Source organism: Nilaparvata lugens, chromosome 14 (assembly GCF_014356525.2).
Source record: "Nilaparvata lugens isolate BPH chromosome 14, ASM1435652v1, whole genome shotgun sequence".
Lineage (NCBI taxonomy): Eukaryota > Metazoa > Arthropoda > Insecta > Hemiptera > Delphacidae > Nilaparvata > Nilaparvata lugens.
The window spans coordinates 20,248,090-20,266,165 of record NC_052517.1 but is presented as its reverse complement, the minus strand read 5'-3'; the positions used below and the strand labels follow the sequence as shown (position 1 = coordinate 20,266,165).

At 34.0% G+C, this 18,076-nt stretch overlaps 1 protein-coding gene across 1 annotated transcript in view; it reads right to left on the bottom strand.

Annotated features, from left to right (window-relative positions):
• Positions 1-297: 297 nt before the first annotated feature.
• The window catches only part of LOC111061885, a 72,427-nt gene continuing 54,648 nt past the window's right edge, over positions 298-18,076 (bottom strand). Inside the window, exons 22-27 of the mRNA XM_039441209.1 lie at positions 16,956-17,100; positions 6,346-6,432; positions 5,650-5,851; positions 4,638-4,664; positions 3,183-3,206; positions 298-2,741 (exon numbers count right to left, since the gene is read on the bottom strand). Coding sequence (XP_039297143.1) covers positions 2,088-2,741; positions 3,183-3,206; positions 4,638-4,664; positions 5,650-5,851; positions 6,346-6,432; positions 16,956-17,100 — 1,139 coding nt within the window. The 3' untranslated portion in view covers positions 298-2,087. The remainder of the gene's footprint in view (positions 2,742-3,182; positions 3,207-4,637; positions 4,665-5,649; positions 5,852-6,345; positions 6,433-16,955; positions 17,101-18,076) is intronic.

Genomic DNA, 18,076 nt, shown 5'->3' with positions numbered 1-18,076 from the left:
ATAATTATTGATTTTTCAACCAATTTTATAGAGTTCATCTCAAATTCTAAATATTACCTATTACTGTCTCCCCTTACAATAGGCAGTTTGTAGTTTTTTCGATCTCTACAGTGATTGAATTAAATAATTATGTTCTTCACTAAGATAAGTTAAGAATAAATTAATAATTAAAAATAATAATTGGTTCTCCAATGAGATTCAAACAATATAAATTGATTCGACTTTTTTTCTAACCACAAATTTGTAAATTTAAAAGAACCAGACACTGGGTACGTTTCACCAATAATCCATATCATCTCAATATAATTTATTGTATTGCACTCCTTTTATTAGGTACTCGATACACATACATAAACATAATTACATTTTTACAATTTGAATAAATAATACTGTAGTAGAATATTACACATAATACTGATTGCACGCATTTCAAAACCACAGATTACAAAAATACAAACAAAAATCGAAAAGCACACACAGCTTTGTAGATCACAACACAGAGTACAATAAAGTGGTGCATAGCTCTGGAGTGGTGTCGAAATGTGAGGGTCAGCCATTGAAGGCATTTCACTCCAAAACTACTAGCATAATAATGGCACTCTGAATTCGAGATCAAATCAAACATTTTTTCAAAACAAAATCATCAAATTTAGGATGAGTTTAAAAGCACGGTAAAGCTTATTGTGTTTAGAGTGACAGATAATGACAGATCTAGCCAGGAACCGAACCCAAGCATACTAAAAAAGAGGAAGGGTCTCAGTTCCTCTAAATTTCAGTTCAACTGTACACCATAAAGAATATATTCAATTATGTTTCCAAGGCAAGGTTTTTGTTCTTGAATGACAAAATGCTGCTATTATACCAATGTTTGATAATTTCACATAATAAAACACAAGGAACAAAAACGTTGACAAAACAGCTGATTTTGGATGAACTGAAATCTAGATGAAATGATTGTCACCCCTATATAAGGAACTGATAAGCAAACCACAACACTAATATGTGGTGGTGGTTTATGATTTATCAACTAATTAATTATCAACTGCTCAATCTACTAATAAATATTTTCAACTAATTCTCTTCTAATACTTTATAAAGGTCAGTCTATTTCATCAAGAAAATAATGTTGAATATTATCCTAATAATAAATAAATATTGATTGACCTGAATAATTGCTCAGGTCTGGTATCAGGTCACACCTGCACTATTTCAGGGCCTACATGACTCAATAACTTTATTAATTACATTTATACCCTAAAAATAAATGCTGGAATGTCTTTCATTGAGGGGTGATGTGAAAGCTCTTGGGTTGTTTATTGATTTATTTCCATCAATAAATTAACAGTTCATTACCTAACTATTCTAAGGGAAACATATTTTCTCACAGAGTTTGATTCGACTGGTAATTTTCATTTATTAACTATTCTCAGATCTATCAGTATAGCATCTAAAATCAGTTCTTGTATACCTAGTGAGGCTGGGCATTGCTTTGCAATTGGAAAATTTCTTAGGGTGGAGTCCAGATTATCCAATTTGAGTACAACCATCCAACTCGTTTCAAAATTATTTCACAACAGGAGATTTAAGAATATTATATTGATAGCACAGGGGTCTTTAGATAAAAGGTCCACATCGATTTCGCCCATAATTTATATGATCTGACTAAATTCCAAACTCTTTCAGTAGGTTTCAAAATTCTATTAAACATGGAGCTATCAAGCTTGGTTGCATAGAAGCCTGTTAAATTTTAACAGTGATTAAATACCACAAGTACCAATCATAGAAGTCTTCACTGATTGGTCTCATAGTGCATTCTGGTGACGTCAGCACAGGTAGGGCTCCTACACCAATAAAAACTCTAGCTGATATAGATCAGCCGAAATCAACGAATTTTTATTGGTGTAGGATCCCTACCTGTGCTTACGTCACACGAATGCACTACGGCTTTGTTTACGGAGGTAGGGTCCCATGGCATTCAATCATGAATGAAATTCAACAGGCGTTTGTGCAAACAGGTCTGAGAATAATAACTATTTCGATAGATTAACCATTAGTTGTGGGGTAGTTCAAATTTGAATCGTTATTGTTCATATGGGAGAGGCCACATTGATGTCCCCAATCGACTTGACCCGTCTATGCCGGTGAGGCCGCCGCTGTTTAGTAGCTACTGATGACGTCACACCACCAGCCGACGTCCCTCCAAAGTGGGCCGACGACACAGCGACGTTAACCGATGACGACACCCCGTTACCACCAGCTCCTGCTACCGATGCCGGCGACGATACCCCGTTACCACCCAGCGATGACGTCACTGCCCCGTCAGAGGACGATGACAGAGTGGTACTGCTAGCCGACAAGGACAAGTTGTTGTGACCACCGGCACCGCCAAACTGTGCCGGCGACGAGTAGGTGGGCGAATGATGACCACGGGTGAGGTGGTGGGAGTTGGGCGGTGGTAGAGGAGGGGGATGCTGCGAGGGAGAGGAGGGGAAGTAATAGTGGTTGAGTGGTGGGGGATGAGAGGAGGGAGAGGAGGGGAAATAGTCGTTCGGAGGGAGAGGTGGCTGGAGTGAGGAGGAGGGAGAGTGTGAGGGAGAGGAAGGATAGAAGGATGAGGGGAGGGGACAGGGATCGGAGACGCGCAATGATGATGACGAATGATGGTGATGATGATGATTATGATGAGATGAGGAGGAGGTGGAGGAGGAAGATTTTAGTCCGAGGACACGACCCAGAGAGCTCTGCAAAAACAGAGACTTGTCAATAAATTTGAACAATATTATTTTAGATAAAAATTTCAATAATTGAATAAAGCTTAATAAATTAGGTGACTAATGAAAAAAGGATCAAATATAACAGCAAAAAATGGGTGGAGAAGAAGAAGAAGAAGAAGAAGAAGAAGAAGAAGAAGAAGAAGAAGAAGAACCAACATAGAAGATAACAGATTTTTTGGGGAAATTATATTAATATTAAGAATATTTAAAAGAGATGAAATTCAAGTCAACCTACTTTCAAAACTGATGAAATTTTGAATTACAAAGAAGAATCAATCAATATTTTACCTACAACTTGAAATGCAAAACTCTTCAAATCTATAAAGGAAACTTAGAGACCAGAAGAACACTACACAAGAATTAAAAAATAATAAAGAGCCACGACAAATTCATTTCAATATAATTTACCTGAGAGTTTTTCCAAGATGAAAACTGCAAACATTAATAGATGTTTTAGTTCTTAATAAATAGTATGGTAACACATATTTAGAAATTATCACTTTGAATTCACAGTTATCACTTTCTAGAAAAAATTGTAGATTTATCAACTGGAATTCAAATCAAGAAACAGTCATAGTGATTTGTCAGGTCTGATAATAAACCTAAGCCATGATTAAGGTCAATCAATATTTTTCATTTATAATTACAGGCTAATATCATAGAGAAAAGATAGCAAAAGAAGATATCCCATGGTATACGTCTTTTATGTTCCAAATTTCTTCTCCGAATACTGTCGACTACTGTCTATTATTAGTGTGTTGTTGGGAGTGTAAGAGTGTAAGAAGGGCACAGTATGAGAGACTACCAGCATCACATAGCTTCACCAAAAACAACTACTAGGACTATCGGCTTCAGTTAACACTCACATTTGCAACATAGACACCCTATACACTGTCTATTATTAGTGTGTTGTTGGGAGTGTAAGAGTGTAAAAAGGGCACAGTATGAGAGACTACCAGCGTCACATAGCTTCACCAAAAACAACTACTAGGACTATCGGCTTCAGTTAACACTCACATTTGCAACATAGACACCCTATACACTGTCTATTATTAGTGTGTTGTTGGGAGTGTAAGAGTGTAAGAAAAGCACAGTATGAGAGACTACCAGCGTCACATAGCTTCACCAAAAACAACTACTAGGACTATCGGCTTCAGTTAACACTCACATTTGCAACATAAACACCCTATACACTGTCTATTATTAGTGTGTTGTTGGGAGTGTAAGAGTGTAAGAAGGGCACAGTATGAGAGACTACCAGCGTCACATAGCTTCACCAAAAACAACTACTAGGACTATCGGCTTCAGTTAACACTCACATTTGCAACCTTTACCATGGCATATCTTCTTATGCTATCTTGTTTCAACTGTAATATTCAACATTTTCTGCCACTAGATATCTAAACTACATAAATCTAAAACTAGATATCTATCTATTCATTGCAATCGCCCACGCACAAGCCTGAGCTCTTGTGGGCACCATCCTCAGCAGAACATAACCTTAAACCATTCCTTGACTTTGTCACGTCAACAAATGAAAATATATCCTCGAGAGAGCAAAACGCTTGCAATGAACATTTAATTCAATGATTCAAGATTAATCAATTCTATCTATAGCTTCTAAAATATATTAAGGAAAGAGCTGGCTTATGCATGTAAGGGATAGGAAATACACGAATGACGCATCATCACGTCTCAACTACTCATCTCATTAACTTCACATTTTGCATATAGATTCTCAATTTACCGAGGAAGGTTATAGACCTATTTTAATTCTTCAAGCTTTCAGTAGGTCAAGTTTTTTATTAGACCCTTGCGGAGCACGGGTTACCTGCTTGTTACATAATATTATATATGACTCACCTTCTTCAAGTAGAGCATACTGTAGGTCTATCAGTTCCAATCCAAGCAAGCAATGTAAATGAGAAAATGTAAGTTAAATTGAAAGTAAGTTAAAGTGGGAAAATAATTTAAATCAAAGGGTTTGATTCAAATTGTTCCAAATTCAGTCAGGTGATGACACAGTCCAAGATAAGGTTATTATTATTAGTATTATTGAATGAATTGGAAAACATGAATGGAGCACAAATTAATTATAGTGAGGTCCACATTATAATGGCAGTGTTTGATTAGCAATGGTATTGCTATCCTTGTCTATCATTCAACAAAGCGAATAGCGCTATCTCTTTCTCGCTTTGCTCTGTTGTCAGACCGTCTTTTAACAATGTAGAATTAATAATTAATTAACAAAATATTTCATCTTAATTATGGCAATTATTGAGAAGTATAATTTCTTGCTTAATAAAATATATAATTGATTATTTTAAACGAGAATGAACAGTTAATATTACATCAATAAACCTGTATCAGCTACCGTCTATAGAAGGCATTGACAAGACAGAGGATCTGCAACGTTTTTCTCCGATCTTTCTCCACTGCCATTAAACGAGAATGAACAGTTAATATTACATCAATAAACCTGTATCAGCTACCATCTATAGAGGGCATTGACAAGACAGAGGATCGGCAACGTTGTTCTCATAGCTTTTTCCACTGCCATTATAACGTGGACCTCACTAAAGGAAATATGAATGGAGCACAATTTTTTTTATTATTTCTATTAAAACTAGTCATAGGACTAACCATCAATTTTGTAATCTTATTTCTTGGAGCACAAATGAATTATAAATCAATATTCTTTTTTTCTGTACTCTTACTATGTATAATGAACTGCAATTGTGTTGTTTTGGAAGCAATTTTTGGGACAAATCCTATATGCTTCCATGTTTTTCATAAATAAATAAATAGATGAATAAATAAATAAAATATCAAATTAATGATTGAATAAACTTCCAAATGAATTTGTTGAACTCACCCTGAGGCTAGCACGTCGTTTATCCTTCTCCTTTTCACCGCCGCCATTGCTGTGATGATGACTCTGATGATGATGCTGCATGATGTCGCCCGCTTGCAGGGCTGGCAGGGGTGTGGCGGGGAAGCTCTCTGCCCCCCCATCGAGCACCACCGATGACCTGGGAGAACTGTGCGCGCTGGCGTGCGAAAGTGCGCCGTACGATCTGACAATTAAAATTCACCAATTATTAGAAAATGATTCATTCAAATCCCTAGACAGTATATCGTCAATAAAGAAAAGAACTGGCTTACACACGTAGGGGATAGGAAATTCACGAATGACGCATCATCACGTCTCAACTAATCAACTGATCGAGTATGTTTCCTAGTTCCGAAATAGGAACAACAAAACTGGTACAAAAATCGCATTTTAGCGCTCCAGGTGGAAGTTTTGTCAACTACAATCAAGAAATTGCTGATTCGGTATTTGTAAACTAGGTTATGTTTATAGATTGCATGTAGTAGCTTCAGCACAAGCAGGTAATGTTTTCTATTTCCCAATTATTCTTCTTTAGATTATTATGACAAAAAATAGTGTACGTTACTTGGACGTGAATATCTCTTGCAGTGCTCGAATGAAATTCTAGTCTCGGCTAGAAACACCATTCTTGCCCTGCAAAAGGGCCCTTCCCGTCCTTGTGACTTAAAATACTATTACCTTGAAAAACTCCGTCCTAAGCTTCCCCCTCCACTGACAAGGCGCTCAGTCCGGCGACGCTCCCTTGCCAATCGCTCAAACGATGACCTAGAAAACAATAAAAAATTATCTATAAAAATCAATAATATATTAATAAAATCATAAATAAAGTGCGGAAAAAACTATAGTGAGGGCCACGTTACAATGGCAATGGAGAAAGATAGTAGAACATCGTTGCCGATTCACTGCCTTGCCACTGCCTTCTATAGATGGTAGCTGATACCGGTTTATCTCATGTAATATTAACTGTTCATTCTTGTTTGAATCCTAACTTTTTGTGTAGTTGAGAAGTTGATATTGTGATAATTATTCATATTAAATGAAAAAGACTAAGAAATTGTCAAAAAACACAGATTTATTGATACTTAGAAATCCTAACTGTTATCTGAATCATTCAAAAATATTTGTCTCGACTAATAAAATATAATATTGATTATTTTAAACGAGAATGAACAGTTGATATTACATCAGATAAACCTGCATCAGCTACCGTCTTTAGAAGGCATTGACAAGACAGAGGATCGGCAACGTTGTCCTCCTACCTTTCTCCACTGCAGTTATAACGTGGACCTCACTATAGTTTAAACGTTTAGGATCAACTCACACTTAGGCGACCCAGGTGGAGAAGAGACTGGACTCTACTGGAGAGCATGTGTTTCCAAATGGTGACACTCAGACCAGTCGATTCTAGTCTCCGCGACGTCACCATTTGGAAACGCATGCTCTCCACTAGAGTCCAGTCTCTTCTCCACCTGAGTCACCTAAGTGTCAGTTGAGCCTAAAGGTGCGTACAGATTTACGCGCCGCGAACATGAGCAATTCACTTTTAATCAGCTGATGCCAAGCTTTTTATATCTGTATCTTACCGTATCTGTAAAAATACAGATATAGTCAGCTGATTAAAAGTGAATTGCTCATGTTCGCGGCGCTTATATCTGTACGCACCTTAAGACATTTATAATCATGGAATTTATAGTTATGATACAAAAGATTATGTTTATTGATGATGATGATGATAATGTTGATGACGATGATAATGATGATTATGATGATGATGATGGTGACGACGATAACAATAAAATAAATTAAATAATTAAATTAAAAAATGATACAATATTGATTACGGTGAGAATGTTATGTCACACAAGATTATTTGAATGATCTAAAATAATACAAAATACATTTTTGATTTTTCACAAATGGATGGCAAAATAAATAAATAAATAATAGATGGAAATTACTGAGATGTTGAAATTATTCAAATGCTAATGAATAAATAATTATTATTAAACGAAAATCCAAATAAAAATTTCCATCTAGCTGTTTAACCTGTTGTCAATATTTGCAGTAGCAGAAGTCTTCGGGGTGAATTACAGCATTTAAGTGGGATTTTCGTTTAATAATAATTATAAATAAATAATAGATGAACTAGTATAAAATTACAATGATTGATGAAATGAATAGTCTACACAGTGAGTTTTGAACAATGATAAAAAAATGATTTCAATGATTATGATATGATACAAAATTATTTGAATGATCTAAAATAATACAAAACACATTTTAATGTTGAGTTTTTAGAAATGGATGACAAAAAGAATAAATAAATAATAGATGAACTTGTATAAAAATTACAATGATTGATGAAATGAATACACAGTGAGTTGAACAATGATACAGGGAATGATTTCAATGATGATGATATGATACATAATTATTTAAATGATCTAAAATAATACAGAATACATTTTAACCTTCGCGCCCTACTCAATCACACGAGCAGTCGCGTGTTGTATTTTGTACAACATCCAATTTTCCAAGTGTTATGTGCTCTGTTTACTTTTTATTATTTATTGATTGATATAATAAGTATACATCATAAAAATGATAGGGAGAGGAAAATAAGGTAACCTTGTGCTATTCCTCTCCCCAATTTAGATAAGGTTACACATAGTCCCAAATAGGTTAAGTCTTGTAGCTCTTCACTTCGCAAAATTTTCAGACCACTAATATGTCAAAACATATTAATTCTTCTTGGATTATTTTACGCCTATGAACATTTGCATGATTACCATTTCAAAGCCCAATAAGGTACATCAAGCAAAGCCATCAATTCTCTGTTATTGGTTAGTTTACAGTCCCCGTATACAGTCTTTCCCTATGTTATGCACTGTGGCGACTAAATGGCACCTAAAGACTGAACCATTGATCGGTTGATACTGCAACTCAGTGGAGTGATGGGGGCAAAGTTTTGGAATGCATAGGTGACTCATTCACTGACACCACCACATTCAATAGTCTTGTGCAGCAAAAAACTGACACTGTTGTAATTTTTACAACAGCGCGACTGCCGGAAGGTTAATATTAAGTGATTTTTACAAATGGATGGCGGAATGAATAAATAAATAATAGATGAACTTGTATAAAAAGTACAATGATTGATGAAATGAATACAAAGAGATTTGAACAAATCCAAGCATAAAAATAATTAACAAACGGGGTATAATTTGAAGGTAGGAAGTGACACAGAAATGCATGGAGATCTGGGAAAATTGGATGAGGCTATAACATGCCATGCTTCTGATAATTTTTGTTTCAATATTTAAAAAAAATTAAATATTTAAAAATTGATTTTCCAAGAATGATTAATCTTGGTTTATTTATAAAGAAGGCTAATGTTCAAAGTGTTAATCTCACTAAACTTAATAAAATTCTGATCTTGTTGAGAAATCATTCCAGCAAATTAAAATATTTTGAGCTATATAAAGAAATTACACCTATTTCTAGAGAAACCTTAAGCTAATAAAAAACATCGAAAAACACATTCTATAGTTTATAGTGGAATCCACGTTATAAAGACAGTGGAGAAGGATAGGGGAAGTGTTACCGATTCTCTGCCTTGTCACTGCCATCTATAGAGGATAGCTGATAACAGTATATCTGTTTCAATAGTAATTGATCAATTTTTTCTAAATTTTATGCGACAGGAAAAAATATTTTTAAATGATTTAATGTTGAATTTCATAATTGAGATTGAATATTTTGTCAATTAGTTTACGTTGTTTCTACATTGATAAAAACCTATCTGGCAACGTTGTAGAGCTACAAAAGGATAGTACTATGCTTTGTGGAATGATAGACAAGGATAGCAACACCAATGTTAATCAAGTACTGCCATTATAACGTGGACCACACTATAGAAGTTTCTACTTTTAGAATAGAAATAAAATAATTGAATGGAAATTTAAAAACATTCACACTGAAAATATAGACAATAATTTTTTAAGCAAATAAAATTAAAATATAGAAGCACATCGAGTGAATAAGTACTAGCTTTGACAAAAAAAAACAACACATAAAAGTTTTAAAAACATACAAAATTAAACAGTAAACACTTAATTCAAGACATAGTGATAAAATACATAGTGTATAAGAAAATATTAAACATAATATTGTAAAATTGGCGTAACACAAAAACAATTCGAAACAGAAGTGAAAACATAGAGTTTTTTATAATTATTACAGCTTGATTATGTATGCTAGCTTACATAAGAATGTATGCTAATGTAAAAAACACTAGTGCAGCTAACGGTCCAGATTTTGAAATGTACATACTTATATGTAGACTTTCACACACAAGATGTCTTCTGTAGCACGTCACTATGAAGAACTGTAGAGAAAACTGTTTTCAAAACTATTAAATTATTACAAAATTGAAACTTAAAACAAATTTTATTTCAAAACTAAATTACCACTAATGATGAAAACTAAAAATATATGAGAAAAATACTTTGGGATTTTATTTTTGAAAAATTACTAAACAAAAAACCGAACGATTTTATAGTGGAATTCACCCAGCATTGGTTGAAATGGGAGACAATGATATCATCTATAGTGAGGTCCACGTTATAATGGCAGTGGAGAAAGATAGGAGAGCAGCGTTGCCGATTCTCTGTCTTGTCACTGCCCTCTATAGAGGATAGCTGATACCGGTATATCTGATGTAATATCAACTGTTAATTCTTGTTTAGAATAATCAATCATATTTATTTGCCAAGAAAATATATTTTTCATAATTTGAGAACTAATATTTTATGAATTAATAATATTTCTACATTGTTGGAACACGATGTGGGAACAGTGCGGAGGTGGTAGAGGATAGCGCTATCTGCTTTGTCGAATGATAGACAAGGATAGCAACACCAATGTTAATCAAATACTACTATTATAACGTGGACCTCACTATAGAACAAGAACAACCACAACATGATACAGTATCAACACAATATGATACAGTATCATCTCAACTTGATACACTACACTATGATTTGATACATTCGCTATCTGCTTTGTGGAATGATAGACAAGGATAACAACAGCAATGTTAATCAAATACTGCCATTATAACGTGGACCTCACTATAGAACAAGAACAACCACAACATGATACAGTATCAACACAATATGATACAATATCATCTCAACTTGATACACTACACTATGATTTGATACATTCGCTATCTGCTTTGTGGAATGATAGACAAGGATAGCAACACCAATGTTAATCAAATACTACCATTATAACGTGGACCTCAATATAGAAGGAAAGCTCCCAGTTTGTGGGTGAAACCAACCATAGAATAATATTATATTTAAAATTCATCAACAAAAAATACATATCAATGTAATATATTTAAATAAAAAAAATATTGATTGGTGACTAAAATATTAATTGAAAAATACTTCCAATTCAATACTGAATTTATTCTTCATCCTCTCACATAACTGATACTAATAACCGTTACAAATAACAGTGAGTATTATTTCAGTAACTGTTCCAACATAGCCAACACGCTCTTACAACAATATATTATTACAATAATATTATTATCTCATCATATTTTCGTAGTAATTGATAAAAAATACAATAAACACTGGTTCATGGAACAACTACAATAAAAAATTCAAACCAATTACACACAATACACGGTTTTTCACATTATTTTGTTCAAATTTCAAAAACTATAATAGAGTTCTAACTAGCATACTTCGAGAAAATTTGATAAAGTTGATACACTGTTTATGAAACGCGGTGGATAAAAATGTCGGAGCTATTTTTATTTTAGAATAAAATAGACATATAAAGTGATGTCCACGTTATAATGACAGTAGAGAAAGATAGGAGAACAACGTTGCCGTTGCCTTTGTCTTCTATGTCAATTGCCTTCTATAGACGGTAGCTGATACAGGTTTATTGGTGTAATATCAACTGTACATTCTCTTTTAAAATAATCAAATCAAATTTTTTTATTCTCACAATTTACAAATAATACAGTACATTTATATATATACCCTTACGTTATGAGAGACTCACATGTAGGCAAAAGCCTGTGTTTGTGAGGGCCTGGCGTAATTCGCTGAATTTAAAATCGATAAACTAAATTATGAAAATTGATATTATATTGAACTAAATTGAGAAAAATACAGATTGAAAAAAATATATGAGTAAATGTTGATATTATAGGCAGAAAAACAAATAATTGGCTGCAGAAACAGCCAGTTATAATTAATGACTAAAAGTTAGTAAAACTAAAAGGTAGATACACTATATCTTAGAATCAATTATATCTTATTAATCAAGAAATTATATTTTTCAATAATTTAATAATGAATTTTCATAATAAATATGAAATATTTTGTTAATTAATTGTATTTCTACATTGTTTTAATACGATGTGGGAGCAGTTCGGAGGTGGTAGAGGATAGAGCTATCTGATTTGTCGAATGATAGACAAGGATAGCAACACCAATGCCAATCAAATACTGCCATTATAACGTGGGCCTCACTATAAAAGTTTGTTCGATAATCCAACCTTGCCATAGGGAACGAATTATCAAAGTTTTATTATGTAGCATTTATGATAATTTATTAAATTTCGAGTTTAAACAACTAACAGCTGATCCATTTCTGCGTTTAAACTTGAACGACCCAAATAACAATATCATTCACAATTTCAACAAAACATCGCACAACAGTACATAAAGTATTACATAATATACATAACAGTAAATAATTTCATTTACCCTACTTAATAACTAGATGTAATAGCCTATATATAATATATAGATTTGTAGCACAATAGAGTTTTCATTCTCTGGTAGATAAATAAAATTTTAGATCTATTAAATAGTAGAACAAATTTCAACTAGTAGGAATTATCAGAAATACTGTACAGAAGTTTAGTTGATTTTTTTCATTAATTTATTATCAATAGTTATTGTTTTTGGTGTGTTTTTTTTAGTAGTTTCTTACCACAATAATTGAGATTCAATATGTCAGAGCATTGATGTTATTATTTATGAGATATTCTTTCAGTATCGATATTTTTTTTCGATTCTATTGATACTTCAATTCGATACTATCGATATTTTGAATATCGATACTTCAATTCGATACTATCGATATTTTTGAATATCGATAATTCAATCCGATACTATCGATATTTTCGACTATCGATACTTCCATCCGATACAATCGATATTTTTATTCGATAATACAGTACAATCCCCCAGTGATAAGAAACAGCTCCCGGAATAATTTCCCTATTAATTTACATTATATTGTTCTTCAAAGATAGGAAGTCTATTTTTCAAGCAAAACTGTCTATAGTGTGGTCCACGTTATAATGGCAGAGGATAAAGATAGGAGAACAGCTTTGACGTTTACGTTTGTCTGCCTTGATTTATTATATTTCTACATTGTTAAAAACGGATTTGGCAACGTTTTGGAGCTAGAAAAGGATAGTGCTATCAGCTTTGTGGAATGATAGACAAGGATAGCAACACCAATGTTTATCAAATACTGCCATTATAACGTTGACCTCACTATAGTTTTCGAGACATTATCATTTATATTAATATAATATGAACACAGAAATGTGAACTATTTTATTATTATTAATACAAGTCACCTATTATTTGAAAGAAATTAGTGTCAACTACAGATATATATTTTCATGTACTCCTGACGGCACTTTGCCATGGAGATCTGCCGACAATTAAATATACAATAATATTATGTAATAATTTCTTTGAAATGTTCAATAAAGGCCTTTATTTATTTATTTTTATATTTTCATGTAACAATAGAAACAAAAACCAATTTTATTGAGTTTGGCAGATTGAGAAAATTGTTGAAATATTGCCAAAATTTCACGAATCATATGATTTTTGTACTTGAGAATAATCACCTACTACATAATATTTATTTAGATCACAACAAAATTTTCCGATTGAATATCATTTTATCAATTCTTTCCACACAAATATAATATTTCTCTCCAATTGTCACCTACTAAATTTACATACGTTTTAAATTATAATCAGACTTTGAGGGGTTGGTTCAATACAGCCACAGAATAGATACAGAATGGAAACTGTCAATCAAACGCCTATCCAACCAATGCGCACAAATACATGGCACAAATACTAGACACGTCACGTGACCTTAGCAACTTCCAATCCTAATCTTCTGATTGGCTCGCTGCAGTGAACGAGATCAATTGATCCGGATCAGTAAAGTGATCTGAACCTCCCATCAATACTATTACAATGCAGCACTTCCCAACAAGATGGCGGATTTTTGCGCCAGGGTGCTAGCCGAGTTTCCATACTGTATGTATACTGAGATACAGCATCCACACATACACTCATCTTCACAAATATTACTAAAACAAATACATAAAATACCTCAAAAAATACATATAATTTACACACAAAATACATTAAATTCACACTCACACTAGAATACACGAAATACATTGATTATGAATTCGAGACAAATACATTTTCAACTAACACATAAATTACATTTATAGTTAATTGCATTAAGCGAAGCGTTAGTTTCATGATAAATATACAATGATTACAATTTAATATTATTTTGGAAGAACAATTTTTTGTAATGGTCTTAGAGAATCGCCTACTATGGTCATTAATATTTAATATATTAATCAATAAATCATTTGATATATTATTAATTAAACGAAATTTCACAGTTCGAGTTCATATCGATTTATAACTCACTCACTGTAAATACTATATTAATGATATCTGTAAGGGGTTTATTTGTTGGGAGATTATTGTACAAGACCCCATGTTGTAGAGTAGAGGGAGCCCATCTAAAACCTATAGTTTGTATAAAATAAGTTGAAACTTGGCCCTCCATCTGAAGAAATTACAGGGTTGCCAAATCGTGTAAAATTTCTCAAAAATTCTAATTTAATCTCAGATTTGGATGTAGAATATCATTCCCGATATCCCAGTAGTGCTGAAAACGTTTCAGAGCTGAAGGATTAAAAGGGAATTTATTTTTTCCTACAGTTACGTTGAAAAGTGGCCATTGCTGCACTGATTACAGAACGCAAAGAATCACTTTTCCGCTCTAGTGCGGGAAAAATTTTTCTGCACTCCAGATTTGCAACATGGCAACGCAAAATACTTAGTAGGTTATATGGAGCAACAGTGCAGCAAAATCAAAATGAAGTTGGTAACAGTGACTGCTGTGGCTGCTATAGTGAGCAGAGGTGCAACCAAGCACAACGCGCTAATTATTACTATTATATATTATAACGAGGACAGCAACAGCACAGTGCCACCACAGCACACACCACACAGCCGCCTCGCCATTCAAACACTACTAAGTTATTTGATGGATTTCAGGCAATTTTACCCATAATTACCCACTTTTCATATTCAATGGTAACTGTAGGAAAAATTTAATGTGCAATACGTGCGCAAAGTTCCTCTGCTGCACTCAAGAAACCATTCCGCCCTCGCCTACGGCTCGGGCGTAAACGTTTCTTTCGGTGCAGCAAACTGTCACTTTGCGCACTAGTTGCACAAATAACTATTATTAAATTGGAAACATCGCGAAAATATGTTTCTCTTTTGAATATCACTTCCCTCACAATTATAGGATGTCGTAATAAGTGAGAAATTTATATCAAAATAACGGGAAGAAAGTCTTCTTTCTATTGGTGTCTGGATAATTCTTATCCGACCTATAGTTATATTTTAATTTATGATTATGTTCGTTGATATCGAGGCATTTCGAGCAGAAAACAAGAAATTTACGACATGTTAAAACCTTTTTTGTTTCAAAAATAGGTGGATGGTGAAAGCGAGGAAATTTTCCAGAAAATAATTGAAATTTTTATTTTTCGTATAGTAAAAAGTATTCGGAAGATCGTATTTTTGTCTCTGAGGGGTTTATAAAGTTAGGAGAGCAGCTGCATGGTATTGCATGCTAAAGGCTCACAATTTACAAGATACTAAATATAGATACTAGTATTTGACTGAATTATTTCAACTGCAAGCAGCTGGTTGCCTCTATAGTGAGGTCCCCGTTATAATGACAGTGGAGAAAGATAGGAGAACAACATTGCCTATCCTCTATCTTGTCAATGCCTTCTATAGACGGTAGCTGATACAGGTTTATTGATGTAATATAACTGTTCATTCTCGTTTAAAATAATCAATTATATTTTTCAATAATTTCATAATGAATTTTCATAATTGAAATTAAATATTTAGTTGATTAGTAATTAATTCCACATTGTTTAAAGACGATCTGTTAACAGAGCAAAGCGAGAAAGAGATAGCGCTATCCGCTTTGTTGAATGATAGACAAGGATAGCAATACCATTGCTAATCAAATACTACCATTATAACGTGGACCTCACTATAGAAAGGCTGCAATGCAACACTGTTTGGATAGAAACTGGAAATTTTGGATTTTGACCTTTGAAATACTCAATAAAATAATGGGGGTTCTGGGACAACATTATTTTCTACCCTCTACAGGCACCCTTAAACCCATTCAGCGCCCTACTAGGGACTAGAGACAAAAAAATATTTTTCCTACAGTTACGTTGAAAAGTGGCCATTGCTGCACTGATTACAAAACGCAAAGAATCACTTTTCCGCTCTAGTGCGGGAAAAATTTTTCCTGCACTCCAGATTTGAAACATGGCAACGCAAAATACTTAGTAGGTTATATGGAGCAACAGTGCAGCAAAATCAAAATGAAGTTGGTAACAGTGACTGCTGTGGCTGCTATAGTGAGCAGAGGTGCAACCAAGCACAACGCGCTAATTATTATTCATTATATATTATAACCAAGGACAACGAGGACTTTAGGATTTTAGGATTAAGGTTTTTATCAATAATAAAATTACACAGAAAAACATTTGATGCATTTCAGGCAATTTTACCCATAATTACCCACTTTTCATATTCAATGGTAACTGTAGGAAAAACTTGATGTGAAATACGTGCGCAAAGTTCCTCTGCTGCACTCAAGAAACCATTCCGCCCTCGCCTACGGCTCGGGCGTAAACGTTTCTTTCGGTGCAGCAAACTGTCACTTTGCGCACTAGTTGCACAAATAACTATTTTACCCCCTCTACAACCACTCCAGGCACCCTTAAACCCCTTGTGCACCCTACTATCGACTAGTTTTATCTGGCTTCGGCCTGTGCGCCGGACTCGGGCTGGCAAAAGACGACATACCTGGCGGGCAGGACCAGAGCTTCCAGTTCGGTGGTCAGGTGTCGTCTGATCATGTGACGCGAGGGAGGAATGCCGAGGGCGGTCGCCATGGTGTCACCGTTCAGAGAGGGCTCCAACACAACCAGTGCGCCGTGAACACCGCTGTCTGCAAGCCAACAAAATAGATTAGACGTATCAAATCATGGCGTTGTGTATCAAGTTGACATGATACTGTATCATATGAGATAGGCAAAAAAACTAAATCAAGCTTATTTTGTAATTCTCACCCTCTCTCACTCATTAGACAAAAGCACCCTATTGGCCGTCTACTACGCATATGTCTACTCATATCTAAGCTATGGAACCATTTTCTGGGGAAATTCTGTTGATAGCGGTAAAATTTTTATAATCCAGAAAAAAATAATAAGAGTCATTTGTGGATTGAGATCAAGAGATTCTTGCAAAGCATTCTTCAAAAACCTAAATATTCTAACGCTACCATCTATTTATATCTATCAATTGTTGGTTTTTGTTAAACAGAATTTAGATAAATTTCAATTCTGCACAGATAATCACGGGTATAATACACGCAATAGTAGTCTCATTGCTTTTCCAGTACATAGACACACAGCTCTAGAAAAAACTCCATTCTACTCTGGAATACGTTATTTTAATAAATTACCTGCAGCCATCAGAAATCTAGATTCAATAAACAACTTCAAACTAACAGTCAGAAAAATGCTAGTAGAGAAAGCCCTATACTCTGCTGCCGATTTTAATTTGTGAAAAGGGGCTGTAGAGTGTAACTTAACTTTTTGTGACTTTCATTTCCATGTGAATTTGATGAGATACATCATAGAGTGTATTTATTTATTTTACTTTCAAGAAGTTAGAACTAAGTCTTTTAGATATAATTTTGTTCTAGTATTGACATGTCACCAGTAAAATGAGTGTTACTCAAAAATTGATGTAATGTGACGATAAATAAATGAATGAATGAATGAATAGATAGATAGATAGGTTGCCTTTATTTTAACCTGGAGGGCGGAGTTAGGGCGCAGCCGGCCTTCTCTCCCACTTAACCATCCTATACAATTCTAATGCATCTACATCACAACGAGGGTGGAAAGCCAAAGGCAGTT